An 18,017-nucleotide genomic window follows, 5' to 3' on the forward strand; every position below is an offset into this window, starting at 1 on the left:
TCAAAATATTTTCACTAAGTTTTATTAAGATTTGTTTATTAATTGGGGTGCTAGATCGATTCCTAGATTTTTAGGTTTCCGTGATTCAAAGGTTGCGTGATTTTAAAGGCTTCCTGATTTCCTAATTTTAAAATTTTTGAGCTTCGCTACTTATGGATGTTGTCATTCTTGTTTTCTGTAAATATATGCTTTTCTTTAACCAAATAAATTCTATTTGTTATAATCTTTTAGATTGTTTTTTTCACGTTACTGAAATACACGATAGTCATTTCCATGAAATCCATGAATCCCCTACTTATGACATTGCCCTATCCCCTCCCCTGACTATGGAAGAACGTATTGACTATTATCTGAGGACTATATAAGCAACATAAATTGACGACAAAATTTCCCTGTCACAAAATCCACGTATTCTATATACATTTTGTTAGTATATTTTAAGTTTAAGTGATCTCACTTACCAAATAATATAATTAAAAAACACAAAAATAAAAATACACAAATAAATATAAAAGGCCGATTAGACATTTATTTCAAATTTGATTGTGACATTAATAAAATTTTAGATATAATTAAGAACAGCAATGTTGTAGATGGTTGTCTTGTGGCTGTCCTAGAGATGGTACGAGCCCTTTTAGTTAAATGTGAAAAAGGAAAATTAAGGAACATTACATACTACAATTATAAACCCTCAGAATACTGACAATTATTGATATGTTGTACAGAGTTGGTGTACATGGGTGTAAGTATAATAGAAACAAAGCTGGTTGCGCAGCTGTTTAAAAATAAATTGCAGAGAACTATACACAGGATGTTTGGAAGGATCAGGACAGTTCCAAAGATTTTAATTTGAAAAGCCATTCTTCCTTAACTTCCCGAGTAAATCTATGCAGCAAACTTTACTTAAAATGACTAAAATGCACATTTAGAGACAATTATATATTAATATAGATATCTCCCTCTCTGCCGGTAATTCTCACTCAGAATGCTCGTCCACCCCAGCTCTGCTCAGTTTGGTTCTGCACAACGCATGGTGGGCCCCCACGGAAGTGGGGGACACCGCCACAATCGCATGCAGGGTCGTTAGACACGCCGCGGTGTTGCCCCACCACACAAACACATACTTCTCCAAAAGAACAGTCGCTCTGTTTCATAGTATGGAGGGCGTGAGTGGGAGGAGCAACTACCTGTGGCGCTCAGAGTTGCAGGCTATTTCAAGGACGTTCAAGTGGACAGGTAGCCGGTTTTTTTTGCCGCAGTTAAAGTGATACAAAACACCTGAATGTCCAGGTCTATGTTACACAAACGTTTGCGCCGCAGCTAAAAAATATTCCGGCCTTTTTCCAATCATCCGGCCTTTACTTCGTAGTTTCGAGATCTAGCATGGAGGCTGGGGTCAGGCTAGATCTCGGAGGAGGTACGGCAATGGCTCGGCCCGCACCGCAGCGGTCACCGTCAAGTATAAGAGGCTGGAGAGAAAGCTTGACGGAGGTTGAGCGGTGCCGAGGGTCGAGCCAGGCGTGCAAAGGCTGAGCGGGTGCCCTGGTCGGCAAGAGCCGAGGCGAAGGAGCATTTCTAGATGGCGGGCGGAGAACGACCGCACAAAAGAAGGAGTAATAAGATTTTCTGCCCAAAAAAAAAAATTTTGTTGCTGCTTTGGATTTGCTTAAAAAGTAACATAAATAAGTTAAGAGAGATGCTTTAGCAGTTGAACAATAAGTCTGATGAGTTACATAGCTGAGTAGGAAGTGATGGTGCAGGTAATTAAATAAATAAATAATTAAATTAAACAATCAGAAATAACACAAATTGAAAGCATATTTTTTAAGATTAAAAAAGTAAAGACTCAAATAGTCTTCAGGTTTTCTTTTTAAAAATTCTACACTTAAAGCAAAAATACCAAATAATCAAAACATATCATTTTTCTTTTTTTTTAGTTTTTTTAAAAACATCATGTTGCACTGCATGTTTGGAAGTGTGTACTCATGTACACACTCCAGCACACCTTGTGCACATGATGTGGTTGCAGAGTGTGCGCTAGTCACAGTTCTTCGTCGCAGGACTGTCAAGGTCTGTATGTATGTATGTGTGTGTGTATATATATGTATTACAAGTTGTTGTTTGTCTGTAACAATAATGACTCTTTGTCTGCTGGGTGTTTTTTTTGTTATGTTCATTGGGTTTCTGGTAGATAAATCCCAGTGGTGTGTAGATGTTGGTTGTTCAGGTTGCCAGGACTACTTGCCAGGTTATTGCGCCGCAAGAGATTTGAGGATGGCGTGTGTCTCCTCGGCTACAGCGGTGAGACAGAATTCAAACTGTGTCTTGGTCTGTACCATGCCTGCACAAAAAAACAGGAGGTTTTGTAAAAAAATCCTAATTGTTTGCAAGAAAATAAAGAATGTTTCCATCAAAGTACCTTTTCGAGTACAGAAGTAATAGGGGAGGGCGAAATTGGTAGTGAAAATAGCCTAAAAGCACCCCAAACATCTTTAAAGCTTTCCTTAAATGTAAATCAATTTGGATTAGCTATTTCCGAGATCTCAAGGGTTAGGCAAAAAAAACCTTACTATTTTACATTGCAGATATAGAAACATATTATTTTTGTTTACCGCGTTGTTTATAAGCTAAAATCTTACCACTTCTTTGGTCCCTGATATGTTCCAGCGTGGCTGCTATATCAATTTCCTTTGATCCCTTGTTCATCCTGTTAAGAACCATGTCCAACAGCACATACGTTCCAGATCTTCCCACTCCGTCACTTTAAAATAACCAAATTTAGAATTACATAAAAAAAATTAGGCGCTTAGTGCATTTTTTCAGATTATGTAATCCATAACCTACTCTGTTATTTCATTCATATAAGTCGGAGCGAAAGCAGTATATTAAAAACATTATTAACGAATTTTGAAAGGTTAAATTTAAAGCAACCTGAATCTCTATGTTATGAATTCAATGAAAGTAATACTTGATTTATAATTCAGGAGACGGTTGATAACAACGTAGGTCCAGACCTTTATAGAGGGCCCTAGGGCGCTAACATCCCAATTATATCAGACAACCAACAGTCCAACACCCTTTAATTGCACAACCTGACATGGCAGGAGTACAACTTTTAACGTCTTTAGTTGTGGCACGGTTTGGACTGAGATTCAAACCAATAACCACCCCACCATCTATGTGTTACGCCACAGCCGTGGGATTAGTAAAAACAATTAACCTAGTAAAAGTGTCTGACTCTGATTATGATGTAAAAAAAAATTAGCAAATGAGAGGCAAGTATACACTGTAATTGACCAATGGTAAAATTTATAGTGGCCTCCCATTGGCTATTTTTTTACGTCATAATCAGAGTCAGACACTTTTACTAGATTCAAAAAAATTCTTGTACTATACCTGCAATGAACAATGATAGGACATGATCTTCCTCTATACGACTTGTTCACCTTCCTAAAATATTAAAGAAATAATATAATCAGATAATAGTTAATTATCGCATCCTATTATAACCAGCTTTCCGCGGATACAAAAAATATACAATTAATTATCAGATTAAAACTAGTTTTGTTAGCCCCGAGATGCCGAAGGTACGGGGTATCAAAACTGGTTTTATTATTATGATTGTACTTTTTTATATTCGTCGAAACTGGATACGATACAATGCATGATTTTTTTTTCAATATGGCTTAGAACCAGTTCTAATAAATCGGTTTCGAAGCCATGCTGGAAAAATAATTACTTTACTGTCAAACAGATTGGCGAAACACAGTTTATTTTTACTTTATATGCCATTATCCATGCTTTTTCAAAACATTTTAATACTTATTTATTGCATTGAATTATAGACAGCTTTTTGCTGATAGTAAAATAAACAATTATAAGATTAACCCTCTGAGTGGTTAACAAAACTGGTATTAATACTATGATTTTATTATCTTACTCTCAGCGGAAAGCTGTCTATGATACGATGCAATATATAAGTTAAGAACAAAGAACCGGTTCTAATCCAGCGGATAATAATCGGTTTTAAATACAAAATGGAAAAAAAATTAAACAATGTACAGATTAGTATAGTTATCATTTCATAAGGATAAGCTAAGAAAAGTCAAGAAAGGCGTATAAAGTATTTTTTCGTTTTTGAATATTTTTCTTACTTGACCGATCAATATAAATATTTTTTTAATATCATTAGATAAAAAGAATATTATATTTTTTTTAATTATAGATAAATTGAAAAAAAATAAGCAGGTTTTGCAATTTAAAATAGAACAAACTATGTATATAAAATTTATTTACAAATAAAAGAATTAAATATGATTTAACTTAAGTATGTACACAGAGGATAGATTGGGGTAAGCGTTGAATATAAAGTTGTCATTATGCAATTTATAAAAGTTTTATGAAAAGCTTATATACAAATTTAACCCTATTTAATAGGATTTTTCCTTAAAAACAAATGATTAAGCAATTTTTGATTAAACATATAAATAAATATAGACAAATTATAAATACCCCAATCTAACCGACTTTATTTGTAATATCAATCTCGTTAGTTTTTTACATGAAATATTAAAGGTTAATATATAATAATCAGATTTAAATAAAAGTTTTATTTTCAATGTAAAGTTCAAGAGTAATCTAAATCAATTAAAATGAAAACGATGAAAAAAGATTAACTGGATTTTCAAATGATCATGAAAGACTTTTAGTAATAAAATTTATATTTTTTTGCTGAAAAAAGGCCCAATAATAACATTTACATAATACATTTTATAGGCAACAGTTAAAAGATTTGTATACAGAACTAAAAAATAAACCAATAAATTAAGATCTTTTGATTTAAACAAAACATTTGATGAAATGGTATTTTGAATAAAACTTTATAACAATTATAAAACTTTATTAAAAACATGTTTTAAACTATTAAAGCCACCAATAAGCTGCAAGAATGGCTATAAATCTAAATTTACCCTTTTCAGCTAATAAGCAAGGGCGTGCATATGTTTTTGTTAGAGTAGAAGGGAGAAGGGAAGTTTAAGTTTTTTTTTATTTTTGAAAAATGTATCTCGGGGGAAAGGTAAAACCCCCCATAAACGAGTTTTAGACAGGTATGAAATTTAAAGTTTCAATGATCCACCCTCTCCCATGCAAGCTTTTGCTACAATAACATTTTTTCTAGAATTTTTAAAAAGCTGCTTAGTGGTGGCTACAAAAAAAAAGAAGGAATATTATAAATGTAAAAATGTTTAAAATCAAATCTAATTTACATGTTCCTCTATACATTTTAAGGACATATCATAAAAATATAGGAAAGAAAATCAGGTTAATTAATTTATAATTAGTTCACATATGTATATCTTTCATTTAAAAGGTAATATATTAAAATCATCATTTAATTTTGAATAACGTCTACAAATAATGTATAACAGGAAAAATATCTATGAAACATATGTCATAAAACGTTTTTTATTATTTATTAATTATTTTATTTATAATTAAAACTATTTTTATCAAAAGTTATTCTTAGTACATTAAAAGTATGTTTAATTAATAAATCTTGTTTATTGTCCTTATAAAATAGTCTAAAACCAATCCAAGAACATTAAGAAACAAGCTAGTTATATGAATTCTTTGCTTTAGACAACATCCTTATTTTAGACGATAAATTGTAACTAAGAATTAATTTGAATAAGATAATATGTCAGGGTTTGAACGGATTGTTTATTTGAAAGAAAGAAAAAAAACTTATATCTGAATATAATTTAAGCATTTTGGCCTTATATATTTTAATATTAGAAATATTACATTAGATTGTATTTTTTCAAATATTTAATCCTTTTATCCCTGATTAAGAAATAAAATAATAATGTAAATAGTTGATTAATATGAAGTGCAGAGGTGTAGGATAGGAATATAAATTAGGTGATTTTGTGTTGATCTGGCCCAAACAATTCCATCACTTTTATGACTATGCAATCAAGTATTTGAGGACTACAAGAGTCATAAGAATGATAAAACTGTAGGGCATGGTTAGGGTCGGGTGTCAGGGGACAAGGGTCAGGTAGGTAATCCGTTGTTATACTCAGCGTCTCGGTACCAATGTTGGTTCTTTTTAAATACCCTGTAGTGTCTTAGACATAGACACTCACTTAAATAACATCAAAAAATTATAGAAAAAGATTTTAAAATCTAATTCTCGATTGGTTTTCTACAATTAAACCGGTAGAATTATTTACACATATAATTTTTATTATAATTATTATGATAACAGAACTGAATTACAACATTGATACTGAGACATACGAGTACAACATTTAGGGATTCAAACATTTAGATGGCATTGTCTATGATTTTTACAACTTACACTAGTAACAAAATCTTCCCATATATGAAACTTAAATAACCCTTTATTACAAAGATAAACTATAAATTTTCTGACTTTCCAAATTATTTGGAAGTTTTGAGGTTTGAAATTCATAATTTATCTGGATGGGAAAAACAATGTAATAAAAGTTTTTTTTTAGATATTTACCAGTGTAAGTTTAAAATTTTGCCATATAAATAAATTGAAAAGGAGGGATCGGAATTGAAGTTGTAGGAATTTTAAGGGATTAATAATACTTTAGCATGCACATATACGGGTTCAGTCCAATTTAAAGTAAAAAGAAATAAATCATTTAAATGAAAAACATTCACTTTGAGATTAATCTTTTTAGCTGTCTTCTTTACTTTTGCAATTATTTGAGGAAATATTAGATTGAATAAAACAAAGAGAGCTGGAAAGAAATTTTAATTGAATACTTTTATCTCTTACAAATGTTTGATTTCTGATAAAAAGTATTCAAAATTTTAAAGAAGGGGATTTTTTAAAATTTAAGGGACTGCTTAGTTTTCAACGTAATGCTGACCCTAAACAGAAACCTAACTAAACAATAAACAAAACAAACATAACAAACATGCACAACAACAATAATTCTCCATCCTTACCTTCTAAACTCTAGAAGAGACTTGGTTGACTCCGGTAGAGCTCTGTCCGGCCAGGCAAGGAAATGGAACTGGGTGACCGTCCTAGTCTCTCCTGTCTGGGTGTTCTTCAGGTATAGAGATCTGACCAGGTAGTCGTCACACCACACATGCTCAGATACAAGGTGAACCTAAAATAATTACCATTAAAACTAATGCTAGAAGTTAAAGCTAAATATATCCTAAATTAAAATAGATAAGAAAAATTTAAAATTGAATTCATTTCTTATGTAAGAATATAGCTTTCTTTTTCACAGGTATGAAATTTCTAAAAATTTATCCAACATTTTAATGTAAAAAACATGTTTTATTTTTAGCCAATTGACAGGCAGAAAGTTTTTCTTAAAATTGTTTGACTAAAATTTGATAGATTTTGGTAAGATTTAGTGGTTTTTTACATTTAAGTTTTCTACAGAAGTAATAGAACGAAAATGCAAGAAAAGAGCTTTTTAATTAATATAAATTCCCTCAGCACGTAAAGTAAACAAGTATAACAAAGTACATCTTAATGTGAAGAATATAAAGGATTGAGGAAAAATAGTATTTACTGAATAAATATTAGCAGAATATAGCCACCAGTAAACACATAAAAAATCTCTTATACTCAATTATACACAGGAATATGTATGTTCAATAAGAAATTGTTATCAAAATTCAGGTAAATTTTGTGGTAAGTTGACAACAGGGTTAATCATGCTCATAATTAGCGCAGCAATAACAGGCAACTATCATTCTAAATAAAACAGAAAACTATAAATGTAAACTATTTTTAGGCAGTTTAAGTTAAAAAGAAATATGATGTTTTGTGAGTTAGCTTTCAAAGTCTAAAACAATTTTCTCTTCGTTATTGAATATATACAATTTGTTATTAAATCATATGGTTTTCTCTTTTTAGAATACTGTACCAAATCCTAGCAAAGACGAGTTGTTTTCAAGATACTTGTTATAAAAACAGAACCATGTGAATATTATATGCTATGTGTTATTTTTATATATCTATATGTTTATCTGTTAAGTGTATGGGAATGTTTTTCTAAGTGTTATTCAATAAATAAACAGCGACTACGCCTATAGCTTTTAGGTTGTTGAACTCTACAGAAAATAATAAACCAAATATACTAATCCTTAAAAAGTGCTGTAGAAAATTTATAAAATGCATTTTATGTAGGAATAAATTTTAAAATCCCCTTGTTAAAAGCGAAGCTTTTCTATAATTAGGGTTGCTCCGTCCGTCCGTAACAGTATATTCCTATTAAAACAAGGCACAATGTTATAAACGAAGCATCTCCATAATCAAGTCCTAAAATGTAAGTATGTCCTTAAACTGTATCCTATATTTAAGCAGTTTTTTCAACAAATTTACTTACGATTTTGTATAAACTTATTTAGCCAAGACACTCTACAAGTGTTAATCTTCGTTTGGCCTACCGTTTCAGAGCTACGCTTTTATGAATGTTGTTTGAAATGCAAACATGTGTATATGATGCATTATTTTTAAAAACTTATGTATTTATATGTACAAACTATACCTGAAGCGAAAATAATCATTTAATCCGCTTTTGTTTAATATAACATATTTTTAAAACGTTATGGGGAGAGGGTGTATTCCCCATCTTCAATATGTAATTTTAGTTTTATATCATATGTTCTTTACCTTTTTTATTCAAAATATGGCAAGATTTTTAATATCAACATTTGTGACTATATGAAAAATTATAAAATAATGTATGTCCAAAAGTAGCGGAGCAACAACAATATATAGTAAAATTTCATATATGTATATATTATAAGGAAAAGAATATACTCCCCTGCAATAATTAAATATTTAATTCCAGCTACTTTAACATTAATAATGAAAGATTAACATCTATCAATGCGACGTTATATGATAAATTATTTGGATTCTTTTTTTTTTTGAAAATTATAACAATGCAATTGATAGACACACGGACAGAGTGAAATAATTAGACGATTTTTACCAATCTGTAAAATGTCAATAGCAAAAAAAAACATCTTTCTTTTATAACAGCCGAAATATTACTTATTCCTAAATGATGTCCTCAAGAGAATTACATAAAAACCGACGACGGGGCATCTATTTGTAATAACAGCAGAATAAATACTACTTTATCCACAGTATTACGGACATACAAAGTGATTTATAGAGTAGCTTCATTTATAGAGTATTATACTATTCATACATCTAAACCAGCTTCACCTAACCTACTTTCATAAACTTATTCATGTAAGTGGGGAAAATCTTTTTATAATCTTTTATCACTGCACTGTAACCACTCCCCCCCCCCTTCCTTCTTTGATATTAATAAGAACCATTCACAGGGGGAAATCAGGTGTGGGTTGGTGTGTTGTGGGAGGGGGAGGGGGGGGGGTGCATCTTAATCCCCTATGATTCCCCTATTACTAAATACATTTCCCTCCTTTTAATAATTTGTTTGTTTCAATTATAACAGATTTTGATTTGTTAGATAATATTCATGTTCATGTACTGTACTAGTTGGGGAGTGGAAACTTAGCCACCCCTCTTTAAATCCTAATAATCATGTATTACTATTTTCCATTCATAGTAGTAAATGTTAATTATTACAGTTTTACTTTTATTTTCTTGGTACATCAATTTTGGACTAACAAAAACATTCAAAGATTTTCAATACATGAAGGGAAACATGAAAACATGGAAAAAATGGTACTTTGACAAGAATTATTATTTCCATTATCATTAATCAATAAATTTTATCCTTCAACCAAACGTAAAATACAGAAAAAAAGACATGCTTCATAATAGAAGATGCAGATTATGACATAATATATCTAGTTATATTTGTACTAGCGGCTAGGCCCTTAAAGACATCTGGCGGCACTGTAAAGAGGGTGTGGGTGAGGTCAACCCACCACCAAAAAATTCTTTTTAAAAAGAAAAAGTTTAGTAGAAATCTCAAGGGCGATATCAATGCACAAAATGGAAAATAGTTTAAAAGAAATTTCCCGGGCAAAAAGATAGCTTCATTGAAAATGAGACTCATATTGGTTCAGCGGTTAGCGAGTACTTTCGTCGCCAACAAAAGACAGAAAAGCAACCTGATTCTTTTTTTTTATCAATATATTAAATATGTTTACAAAACTGTGGGAAAGGAAAAAATCCTTCAGATAAAATCAGATCGGAAACATCAAGAGAATGGATGTAGAATATACTTGGATATTATGACATGGGAAAAATTTTCATCAATTTAGCTTGATAACATGGAACCTGGTGTAAGATCCAAGTAATAATATATCCATTATCGAGAGCTTCACTATTAAGAATATCTGTACATTACGGAAACTTACCTCGTATATGTGATAAGTCTCCGACCCTTCCTCTGGCCAATATCTGTGCACTAGCTGGTAACCGTTCTCCGCCAGCCTGGACAACATGACAATGACGACACTGCCCTGCTCCCAGACCATCTGCCAGAAGTCAGCTGTTGTGTGTGCCAGAGGTCCCTGGGTCACCAGGTAACCAGGATTACGAGGGTCATGGTCGGTCTACAAAATAAATAGGTATAATCTTTTTAATTATACTTAATATCTAAAGATTTGCTTTTCGGTGCTTTTTCTTTCAGTGCCTAGCGTGCACATAACCCCCGCTTTTTTTTGATGAATAGTAAATGAATTAGAAAGGTGTTTATTTTCTTTATGCCTAACCCAGCGGGGCTACCCTGTACCTATTTAAACCTTAACTAACCTAGCATAAAATTACAATTCATTGGCATTTAATTTTCATATTAGAAAACAGTAAACACAAGACAATTGCCCGTTACCCGTTAACATATTGCAAAAAAATACATGAAAAAAACTCTAAGAGTTAGCAACATAAAAAAGTTTTCATGAAATATATGAGAAAATTGGTGTAAAATGTAAGACCACTCACCACGGTGGACGCGTTGATGTAATCAGAGTTGTCCCCGTTGACCAGGGCGTTCAACAAGACCCTGTTGTGGTCATAGGGCAGTTTGTCGGGGTATCTGTTCTTCTTGCGGTTCTCAACCTAAACAAAACAACATTTACTCCAGTTATTTCTTCCATGATTGATATTTCTCATTTATAAATTTTTAACTCATTTTTAAATCCTAATCTAAAATAATTAGCTTTTACTTTAAGTAAAATTTGAAACCCTTTAATCGATATATTCTAGAAAAAAACTAAAACTAAACTAAAAACAAGCCTATTTGTGGTTTAAATAAAAAACAGAAACTTAATTACCCCTTCATTATTAAAATGACAAAACAGCACATTTTAATTAGTAATGATCATTTTTATATTAAGGAAATATGGACGAATAACATTGTTATTAGTGTAAGTCGCCATTGCTCGCCTGTGGCACACTCACCTTGAACGCCACGGTTGTGGCGGATGGTTCTGCCTCGTATGCGCACAGACCCACCCACTCCTGCTCCAACCTCTGCTTGTTGTTGAGATGGTCCTCCATGTAGTTGAGCACCATGTGACCGGTAGAGATGTCCATAGTGGTCACGCCTGGATCTTCGTGCCTGTTTTAAAAAAGCAAAGTTGTTTAATTTTACAAAGGATAATTCCATTTTAAGTTTAAATATTCCTATTAAAATCATCCCCAAAAAAGGTAAAGCAAATGAGATCAAAACAATCTTTTAAATCTTTCCTTGCCTATAAAAGCCACATTTTTTTTAAAATAGCCATATTTTAGTTAAAAAAAGAGCCATAAATAGATTTATAATTTTCCTTTTAAAGAAATTAAGAGCAGTGAATTTTTATCCTCAGTTAAGCTTTGAAAAGATGAAAAGAGCAAAAAGCTAAATAAGAATCCTTAATAATGCTAAAATCTAAAAAAGAATATTTTTTCCAAATTCATATTCTATATTTTACAGTATTATAAATAAGTACACGATCTTAATTTTATAAAATTATAAGTTTTACTTCTTAATAAAGTTTAGAACTAGAAGTTTGTTTGAATAGGAAAGATGAAAGAGAAAATTGTAATCATATTCTTTTCAAACTATCTTATCATTGGATCAATACCACTAATAACTAATAAGTTACCAGGGTGGAAGGGGATATTAGACTGCAAATTACACCGGTACCCAAAGTTTTATAACCACGATATCTTATTTGTTGCCTAAAAACTTTAGGTACGTTCTGAAACTTTGATAGGGTGATTCCATACTAGCAATGTCAAAACTTTTGATTTTATTCTGCAAAACTGGTATTTTGGTTTACCAACCTTGGGAATTTATATAAATTTGTTGTCTATTTTCTTATCCCTGAAGAATCTTTTAAGTTTGTAAACTTTAGTTGAGAAATGAAAGGATTCCTAAATGTACTTAGTCTTTCTTAAAACTAACAAATATGTTTTCAATAATTAGTTTTTTCATATAAATAATGAAGTTTTAAAAAAAATTTGTAAATAAATGAAAAAGAGATTGTCTAAAGTATAAAGTAGTCAGGATTTTTGTCCAATACAAAAGATGTTTTCAAAATTGATAGGTGATATTTTGGGAGGAAAACCTCATTTTTGTTTTTAATGCTATACGACCATTTTATTAGAAGGTAAACTATTATTAGTAATGAAATGAGAAATATTTATTTCTGATCAATAATTTTGAAATCTTTATTTTATTTCTATAGCGTAGTTTGTAAATAATATGTTTTTTTAATATTTCTTGGTCATCTTGAGAAATATTATTTAAATATAAACAATATTTTTTAAAATTACAATATTTTTTTAATTTCCTTAAATATAAAGTAAATTCGGGTATAGTCCTTTCCACGACATCTCTCCATAAGGAGCAATTCTTCGTATTTTTCACAGTAACTTTTCTCCTATTTCTAGCCCCTGCGGGGGGCTCTAACCCTGCGGGGCCAATTACCTAACCCTGTGGGGCAATCACCTAACACAATATAACCTAACCTAACCTAAAATAACCTATAAAAAGCCATTTTAAAAATACGAAGAATCGCTCCTTATGGAGGGATGTCGTAGAAAGGACTATACCCGTAAATTCTATATCTAAACACCAAAATATCTTAACCAAAAAGAAAATTTTAACTGGAATCTAAGTTATAATAGAAACATTGAAGTGATAATTTATAGAATTAATTCCCTATAGAAATGGTTTAATTATTGAATTTTTATACTAAAGGTATATATTTATTTAATTATTTATGACTTTAAAAAAAATTCTTTCTATATATTAAAAAATAAAGTATTTGCTTACCATGATGAGGTGCTTGATGTTCGAGATCCTTCGGAGTTCTGATTCTTTGCAGAAGAACTGCCCAGAGGTTGCTTCACACACTTCTCACTCTCCCCATCCTCCCCCGCCTCTCCTACCGCTCTGTTGGGAGCTGCGCTCTGCTGGTGGGCGGCGGATGCCGGGGCGCCCGCGGACGGGGGAGGTGCCCCTGTGGCAGGGGCCGCAGCGCCGTTGTTGCTGCTCTGGCTGGCCCGGCTGCTCCTGGACCAATCACGGACTAGTTGCTATAAACAAATAATTATCTTTAGTTCAGAGAACAGTTAACCTTTATCTCCCCGAAATTTTCCATCCACCCCCTTCCACCCCCCCCCCCCCTTTCAAAACCAAACTACACGGGAAGAGTTCAAAAGATTAAAATACGTACGAGACCCTTCAAAAAAAATTGACTGACCCCCCGTTATTTTAATTCCCCCTTCAAATTTCCATAATCCTCTTGGATTCGTCCAGCGGCGCTGATCATTCTAATTGGTCAATTCTTCTATAATTGGACATATTAAACATCATTATAATTCATTATTTTATATACTTACTTCAGCAATTTAAAAATCAATCAAGTAATAATAATTATGTAATTATATGAAATTTATATGATTATATATTTAATATAAGATTCCGTAAATGGTTAGGTCATTAAAGAAAGCTCTATAAATGATAAACCTTTTTGGCTTTTAACAAATTTTACTAGGACTTTTAAAGAGATAAGGGCTAGAAAAATAAATTATTATTATCCCAAAATCTTAAATCTGAAAATTAAATAGCATAAAACAGAATCTATGTGAACCCATTAATCAGTTCAGTGGTTATTGAGATCTTAATATTCAGACAAAAAAACCTTACTTATGAATAGGATTTGGTGATTAATTTTAGATAAATTTATAACATAAAATATGATTTATTAAAAGGTTTCCCATGACTTTAATATAAAAAACTTATTTTATTGAATGTTTTGTATCTATTCATGCATGGAAAAAATCCCCCATATTTACTATATTTGATTATTGGTCAGTGAGACAAACCTAATAACTTGTTTACAACTGTGTAAGCTAAAATCTATATCAGGATATAAATACTTTATTCCCACAATCATTAAAATCATATTAGTAGCGTAGCTACTGTACAACTATCCATATAGAGTATTTCCGTAATTGCACCAGTTTTTAAATAATTTACTAATCAAACTTTACTTTTCTGCTATTGGTCAAGAATTAATCAAGGCGTGCGAGAGGGTTGCAGGTACAATGCAACACTACCCTGGACTACGAATGGAAAGTGTGGTGGGTACTTTTCCCTTTCGTACCACAAAAGCTTTACAAAAAAATCTCTCTGCATGCCTCATTTTTCAGCCAAATGATTTTTAAAATCCTAAACACTATCAAAAGCTGCAAATCTCATTCTTAATTTGTTTTGAAAAGAACAATTGGGTATAGTATCTTTCGTGGAAACGCCTCTTAAGGGGAGTTTTGTCGTGTTTTCACAGTAGCTTCTGATAGGTTATTTTAGGTTAGGTTAGGTGATTGCCCCGCAGGGGCTAGAAATAGGGGAAAAGCTACTCTAAAAATTCGACAAAACGTCCCTTAAGAGGCGTTGTCACAAAGGGAACTTAATAACTACGTTGATATGAAAATTAAAATTACTTCTTATATACAAAATGTTTCACTTACAATAATTGTAAATTTTATTTGTTTTCTTTTTATGTAAAGAAAATGTGTATTTGTTTGTCAAGGAATCACATAACAATATTGAAGGTAAATAATAACAGAATATGTATTGAGATAATCAAAATCTGTTATAGTATCAACACATACAAATGTGTTACTAGTATCGAAGCTACTCTATCCTTCTCAGTCAGTACGTCAAATTAAAATACATAAAATGTCTTTGTCTATTATTTGTTAAGTTGAAAATGTCATAGGTAATATTTATTGACACTTGACCTAATTTTAGTGAGTATATCTTAATGAAAACATAATTACATAAACAAACTTTTGAAAAACTTATTTTTCTAGAAGCGATTTCTCTTCTTGGATTTACTGGTATGGAGAACCATAACGGTTCATTAGTTATATACCAACAAAAACTGAGAAAGTGAAACATATTGACGCTTAGCACGCTATTGCTGCGCTACTTATGAGCATAATTGAGCTAAATGTATTATAGTTACTGAACACTTGTGAAAAGTAATGGATATCCATAAAATATTTGTATTCATCGTCAATAATTTTCTTTCTTTTTTGATCAAAGCACTCACCTAACTTTAATGCGAGGGTAACGGATTTTATTCAATATGACATTTGAAGTAAAGCTACCTGCCCCTTTATCTACGAATAAACAATTCTAAAAATTATTTAGGGTGTTGAAAAACAAACGCTAACAATTTAAACCGTCTTAAGTATTTGAAATCTTGTAAATAGTCCCTATAACTTTTAGAGTTTTGATGGGGCATGTAAAAAACCTTTTTATGGACACCTTAACCAGTTTTCTAACTCAATCATTTTGTCGTCAAAAAGAAAGACCTGACAAATATAGAGATCTGACGGCATTGTCTTTTTTCTGTTTGACGTGCCTGTTTTTTTATGCCAACATGGCTAGGATTTGGTCAGAAACCTGGTTACGGTGTCTTTAGAAAGGTCTTTACATGCCCAACCCAAACTTTTAACAAGATATATCTCAATTATTTACAGCCGAGGTTAATCATAAATGTATCTGGTCTTTAAACGGAAAAATATTTCATTTTGCAAAGTTTAACCACCATAATTTGATGTTAAACTATGCACAATTCATTATGTAACTGGACAAAGTGTCTCAAAATTAGCAATGTGACGTCATAAAAATGAGGAATTATCCATCTCTTTTTTAGGGGTTTTCTTTCCCAAATCTCCTCTCATCACCCTTATTTTTATAACGTCATATTGCTGATTTTTGAGACACTTTGTCCAGTTACTTCAATATTGTAAAACTACGCCATTACTTACTTTATATTCCTTGACTGGCTCAGATTTGATTTCTTTTTCAACTTCTTTCTCGATGTTCTTTCCCCTGCGTCTGCGGAGGATCAGGATGAGTCCAGCAACCAGAATGGCAGAGGATATACCTGAAATTTTTAACAGGTTCAACATCGACATTCCCATTTTTGTTAATGGTTTGTAAATTAATTTTTAAAGTTACATTGAACCGACAGAGTAGAAAAATACTTAAAAAGTAGAATATTATTAAACTTACTTCGCATTTGTCAGTTTATATCAGTCGTTCGGTTATGCTTATTTTATTATTACTCTAGGGACAAAGAGAGGATAGAAAAATAGCTTAGAACCATCCCAAGGCTTAAAATGAAAATTTAATAGGACCTCTATGAAGCTTGCCTAAAGTAGAGAACCCAATCGGTTCAAAAGTTATTGATATCTTCAGCTTCTTTAGACAAAAAAAACTTACTACTTTATATAAAAGGATAAATCATATACCTTTTAATAAATCTTTTTTTGTCTCTAAACGGAAAGACGGATCGGAACTAATTGTTCAGATATTCGCTTTTGAAAATAAAAAGATACAAACCTGCTGTTAGAAGGAAGAGTGCCAGAAAGAGTCTGGAGTGTCCAAGAAAATACGATTTCACATCAGACTAAATAAAAAATCAGGATTAATAATAATCAAGGCTCTGTATGTAGCCTTAGCCACAGTCAGCGCTAGGCTTACAGAAGCATCGCCTTAGTAAGTCATCAAATAATTAATAAGCCTCATTCTAAGCCACGAGGCTTCGTCAGGAAATTAATAGGTCTCATTGTTACCAAATTTCAAATCAACCACTCTTAGGGTATTTAAATTGTTTGCAACCTAAATGTTTCTTATTCTTATTAGTCAAAAGTAAGAGCTCTTTTTAGAAATACAAAATCAATTACAGATTACTGTTTTATAACAAATAATTAAGTTTGTGTAATTATTGATAAATTGCTAAGCAATGTCGAACATACATAATACATATCAATCTACAGAACAGTTCTATTTATATATGCATATAAAAAAATATCAAATAAAAATCCCTTCTTCCCTGGAAAATTTAAAAAATATCATATGGTAAAGGAATATAATTATAATATAAAAAATCAATGCAAAATGGATAATAATTTTCAAAAAAAAAGAACTATTAATGGCTCTATTTTATCTCGTCAACTTAAACAATGCAATATGTTTTGATTCACCTAATAAAACTTTAAATATTTGTACATCATGTATATAAAAGACTTAAATCTTTTCTAACATGTTTTATTGCTTAAGAATTCTAAGTTTACCTTTTGTAATTATTTATTTAAGAAGCGATACTTCTTTATAACTTCGTTCTGGCCGTACGGCTAAAAAGGTAAATTCAATAAAAACATAAAATTCTTCTAAAATTTCTTTTCAATAATTAGCTTAAAGTAAAGAATCTACTCCATAACTCACTTTGTCCGGCGTTTTTTTCTTTTGAATAATCCTATTTTTAACATTGCTATAGTTTAGAAATACATTTTTTTTTAACATTTTCGTGGAGTTTTTGTGAAGTAACCTTTACTTATAATTGTATAAATCCCTTAAATATGATGATCCTAATTTTAGGATTTAATGGTTTTTAAAACTATCATATTATTCAGAGAAAAGGGATATATTAATGGAAAAGAAGTAACTACACCATTAAAAATTTAGCAGTCAATGTTTATTTTTTCTTATTTTATATCA

General features: G+C 31.3%; 1 protein-coding gene across 4 annotated transcripts in view; it reads right to left on the bottom strand.

Moving 5' to 3' along the window:
• Positions 1-515: 515 nt before the first annotated feature.
• The window catches only part of IA-2 (tyrosine phosphatase IA-2), a 78,267-nt gene continuing 60,765 nt past the window's right edge, over positions 516-18,017 (bottom strand). For all 4 annotated transcript variants that reach the window (XM_080158174.1, XM_080158175.1, XM_080158173.1 and 1 more), the window contains 10 exons: positions 16,860-16,926; positions 16,283-16,401; positions 13,272-13,534; positions 11,411-11,570; positions 10,952-11,068; positions 10,369-10,566; positions 6,988-7,154; positions 3,397-3,450; positions 2,640-2,761; positions 516-2,341 (listed from right to left, as the gene is read on the bottom strand). In XM_080158174.1, the coding sequence (XP_080014300.1) occupies positions 2,250-2,341; positions 2,640-2,761; positions 3,397-3,450; positions 6,988-7,154; positions 10,369-10,566; positions 10,952-11,068; positions 11,411-11,570; positions 13,272-13,534; positions 16,283-16,401; positions 16,860-16,926 (1,359 nt within the window). In that variant the 3' untranslated portion in view covers positions 516-2,249. The remainder of the gene's footprint in view (positions 2,342-2,639; positions 2,762-3,396; positions 3,451-6,987; positions 7,155-10,368; positions 10,567-10,951; positions 11,069-11,410; positions 11,571-13,271; positions 13,535-16,282; positions 16,402-16,859; positions 16,927-18,017) is intronic.

This window comes from Acartia tonsa, chromosome 4 (genome assembly GCF_053477335.1).
Source record: "Acartia tonsa isolate MP-2025a chromosome 4, ASM5347733v1, whole genome shotgun sequence".
Lineage (NCBI taxonomy): Eukaryota > Metazoa > Arthropoda > Copepoda > Calanoida > Acartiidae > Acartia > Acartia tonsa.